The 15393-nt window shown below is 27.6% G+C and overlaps 1 protein-coding gene across 1 annotated transcript in view; it reads right to left on the bottom strand.

Annotated features, from left to right (window-relative positions):
• LOC106770232 (glycinol 4-dimethylallyltransferase-like) overlaps nt 1-3342 on the bottom strand; it is a 3704-nt gene extending 362 nt beyond the window's left edge. Inside the window, exons 1-10 of the mRNA XM_014656051.2 lie at nt 3236-3342; nt 3094-3144; nt 1982-2241; nt 1779-1862; nt 1601-1675; nt 907-990; nt 722-811; nt 531-632; nt 250-345; nt 93-164 (exon numbers count right to left, since the gene is read on the bottom strand). Of these exons, the coding sequence (XP_014511537.2) occupies nt 93-164; nt 250-345; nt 531-632; nt 722-811; nt 907-990; nt 1601-1675; nt 1779-1862; nt 1982-2241; nt 3094-3144; nt 3236-3287 (966 nt within the window). The 5' untranslated portion in view covers nt 3288-3342. The remainder of the gene's footprint in view (nt 1-92; nt 165-249; nt 346-530; nt 633-721; nt 812-906; nt 991-1600; nt 1676-1778; nt 1863-1981; nt 2242-3093; nt 3145-3235) is intronic.
• Between the last annotated feature and the right edge of the window lie 12051 nt (nt 3343-15393).

The raw sequence follows: 15393 nt of genomic DNA on the forward strand, positions 1-15393 counted from the left end.
ATCCAAAATACCTATCAAAGATTTTTAGAATCAATCAAATGTTATACAAAGATGAGATAACGAAAATAAAATATTGAATTTAAGAAACATACATTTTTCTGGCCTAAACGTGCTGCGAAAGTATCAACGCCATGTTTTATATCTCCTTCTACGTCAGGTATATCCTACACAAATCCAATACAAGGTTATCGAACCAAAAGCTTGATGTTGGAAAATTATTACATGTCCTTAGAAAATAAAGAGATTTACCTTGCCTAATGCTAAACCAGTGGTGTAGATACTCAAGAACAGCAGAGTAACAATCAATGATCTTGTAAACACAAGTGGCCTCTTCAACACAAACGTCTGAACATTTGTTACATCAATTAGTAATCTAATAAATCCATTTCTGATTGGTGGATTCAAATGGTTGATTGTCTATCAAATGAAACTAACCCAAAAATCTTAGGATGAAACTTATAATAATTAATTGGAACATACTTATTCAAAAGTAAGATCTATAAAAGGCAAGATTAGTGATAGGGCAGAACCTGCATATGAAGGAAGTATGTAACTGGAAGTATATGTGTCCAACAAGCTAACATGACTGATGATGCCAGCACCGGATTTTTCTTCCATCGTAAGAAAGGCAACTACAGATATATATAACATTACTCACTGCACCAATAATTTATGCTCTAAAGCATAATACACAGTTTAAATGCAATTGGAAAGAACTTACATTGGCAGAATAGCAAGTCCATAATGTTGCGCACAACACAAAGTTCCAAATCAATGCAGTAGAACCTATCATCAAGTTAATCCCTAAGCCCTGTAAAATAGAATAATACAATAACTCTCCTTTCTCTATGAATCTCATCTTAAAATCTTCTATCATGGAAAGGGATGAATCTATATATATGGCACCAAAATTGCAGATGAGGCAACAATAAAGACACAATTTCTGAAGGATAATTTCCCAGAGGCCAATGGAAGATATGGTTTGTTTATCTGCAATATAACATGTAACATAGATTACTTCTAAGAAACATTCAACATGTTTGTAAACTATAAAAGGTTACACGCATTCCCCATCCTATCAATGGATATAGTAATCATAGGAATACTTCAGATTCAGAATTATAAAGGGATTATATTTTTACAAGAAAATATAAAGGTACTTGTAAAGTATTCTCACCTTTTTCAAGGATGAAGTATAAATAATCTGTACCAAAAATCCAACTACATTTTATTTTATTTTAATTAATTGGGTTATATATAAAATAGATATTAAATTACTTTAATATGTCCATGAACTGAACTAATTAAAATAAGAAAAATGATTAGGTTTTCGGTCAAATTTTGGGAGCTGTAGGTTGGTGATGCTCCCATATTAAGAAAAAAGGTAGGAGTACGTCAGTAAACCTCAATTATGAAAAGGACTCTCAAAGTAAAAATTATATAAATTGTTGAACATTTAACTTTAGATCAATCTTATACAAGAACTACGTTTATATTACATTTTTAATGGAATATATACAAAGAATATATAACAAATAAATAAACGAATAATTGATCAATGAAGCAAAGTATTTTATTCATATAGAAAGAAGTTTCATACCTTATCTATTTCAAAGTCAAAGACTTGATTCACTCCATTAACGTAAAGATCCAGAAATATGGAAGGTAACAAAGCCTGAAACATTAGAAAAAACAACTCAAATAATGAATGTCTTTTATTGAAGTCAAAGGGTAATTTTCAATTGTCTTTTAAAAAAACAGTATAATTGGAGTGTCACCTGTAACAAACCAATAAAAAACAACGGAGATATATCTGATAGTTTTTCTACTGCAACCAGAGACGCAGAAATTGTAGCTGATGTCTGTAAAATACAGATTAAGTTAATTTAAAACAAGAAGGGTATTAATTATCCAAATCAGAATTTAATACAACGGAACATTGAATATTAATTATGAGAGTGATGGAACAGTATTTACTTACTCGACCATAAAATACGTAAGGGTAAATAAATTGGTACAAAACGGCCATGAAATTTTTGACAGAGTCGACAATGTTTTTGAAGTTGGAAGCTTCAGATTCTGACTCAGAAGATGGTACAGTCACGGCTTTCACAACATAACTTTTATTGCTATCTTTGTTTGTTGTTCCTCTTTCAATGCCTTTGTAGTGATGATTAAAAGCTGATTGTTGAAACCTCAAAGGATTGTATTGTGTTTGAGGTTTTATTTTGAGCTGAGAAGCTTTTCAAACGGTATATTTCAAATTATTGAAACTAAATCATGACGATGAATTGAGAGAATAATAAATATAAAAATATTCAAATAAGAGAAGTCGTGGAAAAAAAAACTATACCTTTTTTTTTATTTTGGAGAAAACCTTAAAAAAAATATTAATATAAAAAACATATTCTTTTAAAAGAAAGTCAAATTCAATAGACACTTACAAATAGAAAAATGTATTAATGATCTTTATAACTTTAATCAATTTAATTCGGAATAAGACAGTCCGGTCTTTTCCATCCGTATTCCACATTTTATGATTTTTATTGATATTTAAAACAAGGANACAAAAGAATAGGTCCACGTGGCNATCCCCAATTGGTTGTGATGTTCAAGGACTAACCTGGATCAAATAACTTAAAATAATGACCAAATCTTATACTAAGTTAAGAGATACTTTTGAAGAGTCGAAGTAACAGAAAAATTATTTTGAGTAGTATATTTATAAATTTTAGTTATAATTAAAATAATGTATTAATCTAAACCAAATATTTTCATATTTTCTTTTTTATTTTATTTTAACTTATAATATCATATAATTTTTTAAATAACTATACCTTTCTTCATTTTTACAGTTTATGTCTCCACAAAAAACCCCGTACTTAGCTTTTATCGTTAATTATAAATTAAAAGAAAAAAAACCTGCATCATTAAAAATATAGCTACAAATTTATAACATTATTATATTCAATTGTTTATCATTACTATTATTATTATTACTGTGAACAAATAAACGAATATATTAGTGAATAAGCAGTACTAACAAAATTATAGTTATAGTTGAAGGAAAAGAGTATAAGTGATGAGACATACTTTCATAGTAAATACTGTTGAAGGAGAGTTTCCTGCCCCAAAGATTTGCACCTACAATTACAATGCATGCTTCCACGTATCATTCAGAAAATAACTTTGCAATGAAAAATGGAGCAAAAAAGAACACAGTGAGTATAAGTACCAGTTGTGAGTGAAGAGACGTTAGGAGAAGATATAAGATGTGCCCTAGCCATGGAAACTGGTCTCACAGAGTGACACTAAACTCAATAGAACAGATAAGAACGTAGAGATACCCTTCTACAAGAGAAGATATGAATAGGAGATTTTATAGACAAAAAAACTCCATGAAATTTGGTTTTTCTTAAAGAGATATATGAAATATGATTGGTACATAGAAATTGATCACGCTGCACATGATAGTCAACATTTTGTAGGTAGACAATTGCAAAATAATCAAGTCAAACAGAACAGTCTGGCGAAAGATAAATTTAAAAGACTTTTATTGATGAATAATACATTCATCAAGATAAATAATATATGTTCATAATATTGATGGTTATCTAAAATATCTTACTAACTTAAATACCAGAGTGTTTTTTTACAAACATATTACCATTCGTAAAGAATAAGTATCAAGAAGAGGGAGAAAGAAACCTACGTAGAAGATTGAAGAAGTTTTGAAAGATCATCTTCACGAAATACATTCAGCTCTGAAACATAAATACATGATCCAATAGTAAATAGAATAATAAACCCAATAAACAATAATAAATTTTATTATGATAAATTTTAATTCATGACCTTGATAATATATTAAAATAAAAGAAAAATAGTAAAATGAATTTCTAATATGTGTTGAGAACTAAAAATTAGTATTTATAAATATGAAAATATAAAGAGATAAATGAAACCTCGATACATTTAAAACAAACATATAAAATTATAACTAAAGTATTTAATAATATCTTAATTATTATGATATAAGGTGTTTTTACATTAATAATATATGTGATTGTGTTGATCTCATTTAAAAAATATTATTTTTCTGAACTTTATTCTACTAAAACTTCACGTAAAAAAAATTGAAATCATAAAAAATTGAAATTGACAGCAGTACATATATTCAAATTAATTTTAATATTAAAAATTTAAATAAAAAAAGAGGGTACAAATATTTTTTTGTTATTGTCTAGTAAAAAAACTATATATAATAAGTCTATTAATTATTTTTGAGGGTACAAAATATTATAGTAACAATAATGTTGAAATAATACCTACATAAACAAATTTATATGCACATGACATAGATATTAAAAGAAAAAAGTTCAAAGTCAAAGAGTTGAGAATGCGAGGGATTGAACGTCGAAAACAAACGCACCGAAACCCGACGCCCAAGATTCGCTTCAAGTGGATTTATTAATCAAACCTTTTTAAACACAAACTGATCATATAAATATTGGATAATGATATTTGGACAACATTTTTTTTTACAACATTTGAACATTGATAATTACTTGTCAATCTGTGATTGATAAAAAATTATTACACAATCAATAATAAATCTAGTGATTTTCGAATAATTTGTCATCCTTTTTTTTAGGGTAGCAGCCTTCAAGAAAGAGTATAAATGCTTCACAGTCACCCTAACCATTTTTCTACTGTAAATCAATTGTGAATACAACTTATCTATTCTTATTTTCTAATGGTTCATATGTAAAATTTTCATTTCTCTCTTTAAATATATCTTTTTCTTTGCGTCAAGATTCATTGTACCGTCATTATTTGCATGAAGCTACTTGTAAGTTGTTTTTATTTGGGTTGCTGACAACGTGTCAGGATGAGGCATTATTATTTATAGGAAAATATAATTTAATATTTTTTTTAACAACTTTTTTACAATATAATTAATACATTTGAACCAATAAAATAATCATAATATAATTAATACATTTGAACCAATAAAATAATCATACGTAATATCATGAGAGTAAGGTGAATGAGTGTGGGAAGATGTTGGAAATGTGGTCAGCGTATGAGAAGAAGGGAAAACAAGTAGTTGTTTGAATAGTAGTTGATTGACCCAGGAGCAAAAACCTAATTTTGACTAGGTCAGCAAGAAGTACATATAAATTATAAATTATTTCTTTTATTTTAAAGGGTAATTAATATTTAAATACCGATATCGTATGTGTTTAATAAATTGATATTAAATTATCCTTTACTCAGTATTTTTCTCATATTTATTCGTAGGGTTATGAAGTTTTAGAATGGAATGTTGACTCCATCCTATCAAATTTCTCTTTGAATTCCCATCAAAGCTTTTGAAAAAAGAAATCCATAATAAAAGTAGACATATATACTGTCTTCAAAAAAAAATTCAGAAATTGTTTTAGTGTATTCTGAAAAATAAAATCTAACATGATAGGTGCATTGAAAAATTGGACGAGATGGAGGAATAAAAAGCCTTTAATATGCCGATTTAAGTTTATGGATTTTAACTTTGGGTTTGTTATTCCTTGAACCTTTCTTAGAGTTTGTTTTGGGTTTGTGGAGTTTTTTTTTTTTTTTTTTGGTTTTTGGTTTGGGTTAAACATAGTAGAGTATAGAATGTAAAAACATTGACCATGACAAATTCCCATCAACCGAAATCCGAGGTCATTCACGAGTTATTTCTCGATCAAAATCCCAAGACATGTTAAAGATAAACCACCTTGTTTCTCCAAAGATTCTATAACCACCTTGTAAGATAAACAAATAAGGTCAATTATCAACATGTTGGCAATTGACCATGCAATCGTGAAACTTTTAGGTCTAAGATTGGGACAAGTTTTTCTTTAAGCTGGGTATCTAAAATCATACTACCCACCTTATTTGTTCTCTCTTCAATAAACATCCTTTTCGTCTTTGAGCCCTTGTTCACTTGAGTGGATTTGAGGGAGAGTAATTGAATGGATTTGAGAGGATTTGAAGGTCATTTTTTTTGCTGTTTATTTGAGTGAATTTGGAGGTTAAAGAGACTAGATTTGAAAGTAAAGTTTGTGAGAATTAGTGTAAGATTTAATTTATATGGTAGATTAAAAAAATTTACTTCCAAATCCATACTTGTTTACCTCCAAATTCACTCAAATAAACAACAACAAAAATTACCTTTAAATCCTCTCGAATCCACTCAATTACTCTCCCTCAAATCCACTCAAGTGAACAAGACCTGAGTGCCTATGATTGCCTTTCTTCAAATACAATTATATGATCCTACAAAGTAAAACATCAACAACCCCAAATTATTTTGATTAAGTGATTACAAACAAGTGTTAAAACATCAATGACTTTGTATTACATAATGATATATGCAATGCCTCATTTGATAACGATAGATACAAATGTTTTTTCATAAGGCAATACACAAAAAGCACCCTCTGTACATATATGTCATAAAAGCAGAGTTGTATATTGCAATAGAGCAAAAATAGTATCACGCTTGAAAAACCTTTCATTCTTGCATATGAAGATATTTGCATCTCCTTATTGATCTCCTAACAAAGGTTCGCAGTTGAGTAGTTGCAATTGGTCATGTTTATCTTCTCCTAATTGTGTAGATTTATTGTGCACACCTCATAAGCTTTAGTCACAAGTTTCAGTTCCGATTTCATAACTCATTGGTTGTTATAGATCATTCTTTGTTGGTAAAGAGGACGTTGTAACCCTCTAACTTATGACTGTGCGGAACAAGTTTTCCTTTCCTATAAATAGATCTCTTTTTACTCTTTTGAAAACACTTTACTCATTCATCTTCTCTCCACTTCTCTTCTCTCTTTTTTTTGTTTGATTTTTCTGATTTTAGTTATTACTCATATAGTTGATCCTGCTAGTATTTGAGATTCTAAAAAAATCTGAAAAGTTCTTGTTGCATCAAAAGGACTTACATAATACATCATAAATTCTTAAAGATAGTGAATATACATATCTCCGAAAATCTATTTATTTCATGTTTACATCAACATTTACAACAATCATGAAGACTTATTGGTTGATGGTGTAGACACAACAACAACTTTACATTAGAGAAGTCAAATAGTGTTTCCAAAACACAAGCTATTTTTGGGGAACCTATCTTGGACATTTTCTGTCAAAGAAAATGTAGAAGACTCAATTGTTGTTTAATCTTTGAATCTCGATGATGCTCACACCAATTATCCGATTTTGCAACCTCTGATCCATGTCCTCTCTCATTTTCTTCAGTTTAATATGTTGCTCAACCATTATCTTTGAAAAAAATTCTAACTTGACCTCTAGCTTTTCCATTAATTAGTTAACTTAAATCATCAGACATTTGTATTGCTCTAATATCCAACTTTAGAAGAACATCTTTTATATCATGATGAAGTGCTCTAAACTCTATAGTATCAGGAAACCTCGTATAAGATTAGATGATGAAATTAACACTTAGCAGTAATTCTAAAAAGTTGTTGTTACTTGCATCCTCCATCATGTTGCATAATATTTTGTCATTTTCATACCACTCAAACACAATATTTTTCCATCTTTGATCAGCTCGCAACCTTTCATCAATAACTTCTAGTTTCTCTTTCACTCCATCTATTATTAATCCAATGTCCTTATAGGATGGTCCATATGGTAGTTGGTCACATTTCAAAAAAGATAATGTACGATATATATCATTTATTTGACATATAGTCAACTTACTTATATCAGGTGCAGTAGTAGGTGTGACAACTTGAGGATGGTAATCATATTTCATTTGAAAATCAAACTGTTGATTATTTTTATATGAAAAAATATTTTGCATTTTTGAATGAGGTTTTTTGAAAAGAAATAAGTTGAAAGCTTGATGAGTAGACTTCCAAGAAAAAGAGGTGCATCTCAATGAAAAACTTAAATAACTTATCTTTCCTTACCCAAAGTGTTCCCTAACTAGTTTCACAAATTTCCCAACAAAATTCCTCAAACAAAAATTATGATAAAAAAAGGAAAACACACAAATTTACTAAACAAAAATAACTAAAGAATATAAAGTAAAATAAATGATAGAAAAAAAGTTAATGAAAAAAATGTTAGCAATAAACAAAAATAAAATAAACTAAGAACCAAAATGATAACAAATTCTTGTCAACGTACGACAAGTTCATTACAAGTCAACCTCGTCTAGTAGGAAACCGGGAATAATTGTCAAAGAATTGCAAGAGAAGCTCGTCTAATAGAAACATTGGTCTTGGTTTTGAAGTTTAAGTAAATAACATAATCCAACCTTAGGAAACCAATCTTTAGTACACTCTGATAGAAAACATTAGGCTAGAAAAACCCCAACTTAAGATATGAAACCAACCTTAGTTCAACACTAAGATAGAATAGCTAGAAACACCTCACCTAAGCTAGGAAGCCAACCTTTAGAAAACGATAAAAGGAAACCTCAACCTAAGTTAGAAAACCAACCATTAACTTGCAACTAGGACAGAAAAACTCAAGAATAGAAGAAAATCACTCAGAACAAATTCTAGAACCTAGGTTAGGACAAGAAGAACACAAAGCCAAAAGCTATAGGGAGAAAGATTAAAACAGTAAAAAAATTAAGTTAAGAAACTTAGGACAAAATACAAGTAGAAAACTTAAATGCGAAACACAAACTCTTACGTAAACCTGAAAGGAAGAATATATATATATATATATATATATATATATATATATATATATATATATATCAATCTTGTATGTGTTCAAGATTGGTTGCATGAAGTGGGCTCTATACAGATTTTAAGGATATTTTAAAGAATATTTTAAACAATCATGCAATTACGAAAAATATTTAAATATTAATTAAAATTTAACTGTGAAACAACCTCATTTTAATTTTGATCTTCACTCATTTTATAAAGAGAGACTTTGAGATTGAAACTTTTTTAACTCACTCTTTTAATGCATCAATAAGATCTGACTTATTTTAAAAGTAGATTAGGATTTCCCCATTAAATATGAGTAAGATTAATTTATGGTAATCAAAATCAAGAAGACAAAATTTCAGTTAACGTATTTTAAATTATTTAAGTTTGAAAACTAATGAAATAGTTATTGATAAGGAGATTGATGGTTTGAAGAGAAATCATGGAGGTCAAATTAAAAGAACAAGGTACAGTTAAGGAATAGTGTACTTGAGCAAGGGATAGGTAAAATGTGACATCCCAATTATATTGTAAAGATATATATAATATAATAAAGGCGCCACCATGAATAATACTAGAAAGCAGTTAAGAGTAATAGGATTACAGTCATCCTTAAACAATACTTAGAATTTGGAAGTGGAGTACTAAAGTTTCTTCGTGAAAATACAAGGATTTAAAAATTTTAAAACATGAAAAGATTCTTCAAAATAACATGACTAAGAGAAATGAGGTCTAGTGGGCTAGACTGCAACACTGCCATCCCCATCAAGAGTTGTTTCCAAAGTAACCTCCCCACCATCTGCTCCCATCCAAGTGGATGATCATCGCAAAAGAAAACAATGCAAACATGGCACAAACACAAGTAAGCAAGGGTGAGCTAATTATATAAAAAGCATGATTTTATACCAACATGAACATACTAGATTCAACCCAAGTAAAGTATATACAAGCAAGGCAATATATACAACACAGATCCTAGCATGTTATCTTCTAGACTTGACTTGTCCGGAGTTTAGAATGATAGTCGAGCTATGACGGGTCATGCACCCGTGGTGGCTTGTGATACTTAGGCTCCCCCGCCCTGGGCTCCCCTGCCCTGCCACACTTATGAGGTTAGTCTGTTCCGCGCCTTGGAACATGATGAAAGCCTCCAAGACTAAGACCTCCTGCTACTTCTCACCACATGGTCAACCTTCTCTACATGAGAAGAAAGACCATTGGAGCGTTAGGAAGACCCCCAAGACTGAGCTCCTACTTTCATTCCAAAACACTAAGAATCTCACCGAGAGATTTTACAATTAAACCACCATCAGTAACCTTGAAACCATGTTTATTTCTTTCCCAATTCATATACCTTTGAATTATAATCAAACCACATGTTTAAGCTTTAAAAATCAAGTCATATGTACCAGAACATGCTCCACAAACCAAGTAACTATCATTTAATCAACCACAAAACAAAGAACAAACAAAAAGAAAGCAGAATCCCTTCTATGATTTTCCTTCTCCGTGTTATTGCTAACATAAGTAGCAAATATTCTAACTCAAAGTTTAATGCTCAACTAACTTAATAGTTTTAATATACATATATTATATCACAATATACTATTAAATAAAACTTAACCTGATAATTTTCTATACGTTTATATATATATATATATATATATAATAATTTATATAAAAGTTATATATTATATATTATTATATAATATACAAGAAATCATTAGATGTAATATAAAATATAATTATTATTTATCAACCTTCATTTTCTAACTGCAACTTAGTACAACATCTTTTCTTTTTCATTTTACATTTTGCAATACAAATTTACTTTTATATGCATTTACCTTACAATAATTTTACGTGACACCACTTCTTTTTATAAGACATATTCCCATTCTCAATTCTTCCCTGCCACCAAATCCAATTCATTATATATATTATAATAACTAATCCTTCCTTTTCTATATATCAATATTCATATATTACGTATACCTATAATATAATAATATAACATTAACATACTTTCTTTAATATAATATATATTTCCTATAATATATTAATATAACATTAACATAATGTATAATATATCATTTATAAAATATAATATATTATATTAAAATCCTAAACTTTCTAACATATATTACATTATAATATTTTATATTCAATCCTAATTAAATAAAAAGGATTTCAGCATAGAGATCTTACTTTCGCCCAATTGGTTACCGATGAGGACCTAAATGTCTGAACACATCAAACTCACCTTCGACGTCAGCACATATGATTAGTCACAACTGACTGGACCAGGCCAGGGCTGCTCTATGATCAGGGGTGTGCCAACTCAGGTTTTTAAGGTTCCTCTATCCTACCAATAAAGAAAGGCTCTCAACAAGTTTTAATTAATTTATTTAAATTACCTAAACTAGTTTGTTGTGCTCTAAACCTTAAACGCCCAATTTTTATATTTTACTCCCCTCTCACAATACTCTTAAATCGTACCCCTGCATTATATTTTACCCCCTTCTCACAGTACTTTGAAACAATACCCATGCATCCAAGTACTACCCAAATTATGCTAATTAAAGTCTCACCCAAAGCCTTTCCAAAACATCATCAATCATAGTCAATAACTCATTCAAAAACATATTAGATTCATCAAACAATGCACAGGAAAGAAATCACATGCTCCTCCTTTTCGCAATCAAGCTCATACCAAGATCAATTACATAAGACAGCAACAAACAGTCCCAACAGAACATCATATTATAAATTTAGCCACACATGAAAAGCTGAAATAGATTCATACTCAACATATATATGAAATAATGAGAATTGTAATTCAAACAGTACATCAACTTCAAATCTAACATGCATATATTTTATAAAATAAATCCACACAAAATATTTAGCTCCCCTTACCTGGGTTTCTCAAAATAAGCTAATTGAAGACGCCTTAACAACACCCTCCACACATAACAGAGCTTGACAGAACCTACAGATCACCAAATTGGTGATGAAGACAACTTCTTAGAGCTAAAACAACATAAAGAATGGAAAGGGACAGGCACAGAGCACGTGCCATTCGTAGGACAGCAAGCCCTAGAGTTAAGGAAATGGGGAAACAGTAACCGCTTACCGAGAAGGATGGGGAAAATGATCGGTTCAAAATGGAGTCCTTGGTGAGGTGAACACTAGAGCACCTTCAAATCAAAATTTAATCGGTTCAATGAGTTGGGATTTTGGAGAGAAGACAAAGCTAAGTTTAGGGAAAATGGAAAACTTAAGTTTTAGAGAGAGAAGGTAAACTCAGCAAATGAAATCTGACTTCTGAAAAGAAAAACCTCTCTCTAAAACTAAGGCACCCTTAACTTATGGGCTTGGCTGCCCTAAATTATAAGGCCCAATGACTTTTTCTTTTAAAATTAAAATAAAATTATAAAACCTTTACATAAAACCTTGTGCTAAATAGGATCACGAAGAATTAAAAGAAGGAGACGGGGACTTATATTTATATAAATGGAAGTTAGAAAGAAAAAGGAGATACAAAAGAAGAAAAATTGCTTTGTGAACCATTGTCTCTACATAAGATGACAAAACAAAATATATAAATGTTTTATAGTTGAAATTAACTTTTCATTTTCAACTAAGTAAAATATTTATTAATTTGAAAGCTTCGTTTCTATAATAATTGCATTATAACTTAACTTATATCACTAGTATGTTTAATCAAAATTTGAAACTCAATAAAATGTTATTAAAATTTGTAAGCTTTCTTTATCAGCATTTTACTCGCGAAAATCAAAGAATTCTCGTTAAAATAAACATAAAGATGCTCTTCCTCTGGGATTCAATATGACATTAATTTATTATGTTACGAAAGATTATTTTATTATTACTCATTACATTTTATTTTGTTGAAGTTGAAAATTTAGAAAGGAATAGTTAAAATATCTTAATTAATTTAAATATTTATTTTTCATGAAGCTTAGTCAAAGTTGCTACTGGTCTTGGTGGGCATCACATGTTTGTGTGTGATTACTTGTCGTCACTAACATATCTGTAAGTCAGATAAATGATTTTTATAATCAAATATTTGAATTGTAATAACTTTGAATTTGAATTTAATTAAATAATATTCCTTAAGAACTTGGAGAGAGAAATGGTACGACAAATAAATATGTCTTAATCCAATATGTTAACGTGGCACCAACCTGCAGTTGTTTTCTTTGCTATTTCAACAATCTTTTCATTGCACAATTATGTGACAAATATCACAAAAACCTGTGCAGTATGAGTCACATTAATTCTTTAATCTTTCTTTAACTTTGAATATCTCATTTTTTTTTATTCATATGATATAGACCTTTTTCAAACATAATAATATTCCATTGCAATATAGCTTATGATAATAACCTATTTGGCTCCTTAGTCAAACAATATCATAATAAATTTAGAAAACTCGTTTCTGATAGATATCTAAGTTGTATTTCTGACAGGAAATTATACAGCACAATAATATATTTTTTTTATTTCATGAGTCTTTTTATATCTTAATTTATTATAAAAATAGAAGGAAAATTTTGCATTATACCTTTTTTTTTATAATTAGTTTTAATTATAACTTGATTATAATAAATTTTTCTTTTAATAATTATATCTCTTAATTTTTTATTTAATTATACTAAATTATTTTTTAGTCTTAATTTTTTATTTATTTATGATAAATTATATTTTAGTCTTAAATCTTGTTTTTGAAAAATAGGTAGATTAAAAATCAACCCTAAATAATAAAAGTCGTTTTCGAGTCCCATAAAAGAGGGACGCTAAATGAATGAAACTAATGTACGTGTTAAAGACTTGTCATGTCACAATAAATGTTATTAATCTGAGATGCTTCGGGGATAATGTATTTAATATTCCAATATAATAAAAATATATTAAATGGCTCTTAAAACCTGACTAAACTATATTATATATATATATATATATATATATATATATATATATATATTTACTTAATAAATTTTTTAATTAGTATATATTAATAGAATGTATCAAATTTTAGGTTAAATTTTTTTTATAAAATAAAAATTAACTTTAAATATAAGGTATTTTAAATTTAATTTAAAATAAAAAATAAAAAGTAAATGTTTATTGATTAGTCTACGTAGTTAATATCTTTTAGTATATTTTTTATTTTAAAAAATAACTATCTTTTAAAATATATAATAAAAAATAATATCTTCTTGTATATGTGATAACAAATAATTATATTTTTTTATTTTAAATTAAATTTTAAAATTATTAAAATATTCTTAAATTTAAAGTTAATTTTTATTTTAATAGAAATTTTTTTTAATCTAAAATTTAATATACTTTATTAAAATGTAATAACTAAAAAAAATAAATTATCAAAACTATATAATATATATATATATATATATATATATATATATATATATATATATATATATATATATATATATATATATATATATAAAGGTAAAAAATCTATTTGGGAAATATTTATTTAAAAATATTATTGAAATAATTTTTATTTATAAATTATTAATAACAAATTTTTTTCCTTATTTATTGATAATTATCATATTTTTTTCTTTTATAATTTAATATTTTAGTGTTATTTTCGGTTCTTTTTCTTCCTTTCATATTCTTTCTTTTCATTTTTTCTTTTTTTTTCTTTTTATTTATCTTTATCCATTTCCAAGACATATTTTGTCAAATTTTAATCAAAACTTTAACCATTATTTTATTGATAGATTTTTAAAACTATTAATAGATTTAAAAGAATTATAATTATTAATGAATTTATTAATATTTTAAAATAATTTCATTATTAATGAGTTTAAGTAAAAGTGAAAAAAATTTAATTAAAGAAATTTTATTAACAAATTTCAGAAAAATTCAATTAGTGAAAATTTAAAAAGTTTAATTATCAACCAAATTTATGGATAAATTTTATCATGAAATAGTTAAAGTTCAAAAAAAAAAATGTTTTTCTAATAATGGATTACTAAAACACTAAATTATTGACCTATTTTATTGATGAATTTATTATCGACGGAAATATTACTAATGAAAACACCTAATATGTTTATGATAGAAAAAAAAGAAAATCGAAAAGAAGTTGAGGTTGATGATATTTGAAGCTAGGATAAGAGTGTTGTTCTCTAAACTACCATCGACTACTTTATTTTTCAAACATCCACCACATCCTTTCAGTACTCAGTGAGCAAGTGCATCTTTGGAGGTAGGGCTGGACAAAAATAACTGATATGTACTGTACTGCAGTTAACTGTACTACTGATCCATTTCTAGTAACAGTTCAGTATACTATCTTATAGTTCAGTTTTTAAAAACTGAACTTTTAACCGTTACACTTCAGTTAACTGTGAGAACTGTATCTACTCTTACATCTTCTTTAATTCCAATTCAATTGTTTCATCTTGTCAAGAAAACTTTATTTAATAATAAAATATTAATAAAAGTAATTGTTCACATAAAAAAATAATAATTAATTTTTTAAGACAACTTTTTTATCACAAAATTTATATTTTTATCGATAAAAATAAAAAATATAATTTATATTTTTATATTTTTTAAGTTATATAAATAAATAAATAAATATATATATATATATATA

Source organism: Vigna radiata, chromosome 8, assembly GCF_000741045.1.
Source record: "Vigna radiata var. radiata cultivar VC1973A chromosome 8, Vradiata_ver6, whole genome shotgun sequence".
In the NCBI taxonomy this organism is placed as follows: domain Eukaryota; kingdom Viridiplantae; phylum Streptophyta; class Magnoliopsida; order Fabales; family Fabaceae; genus Vigna; species Vigna radiata.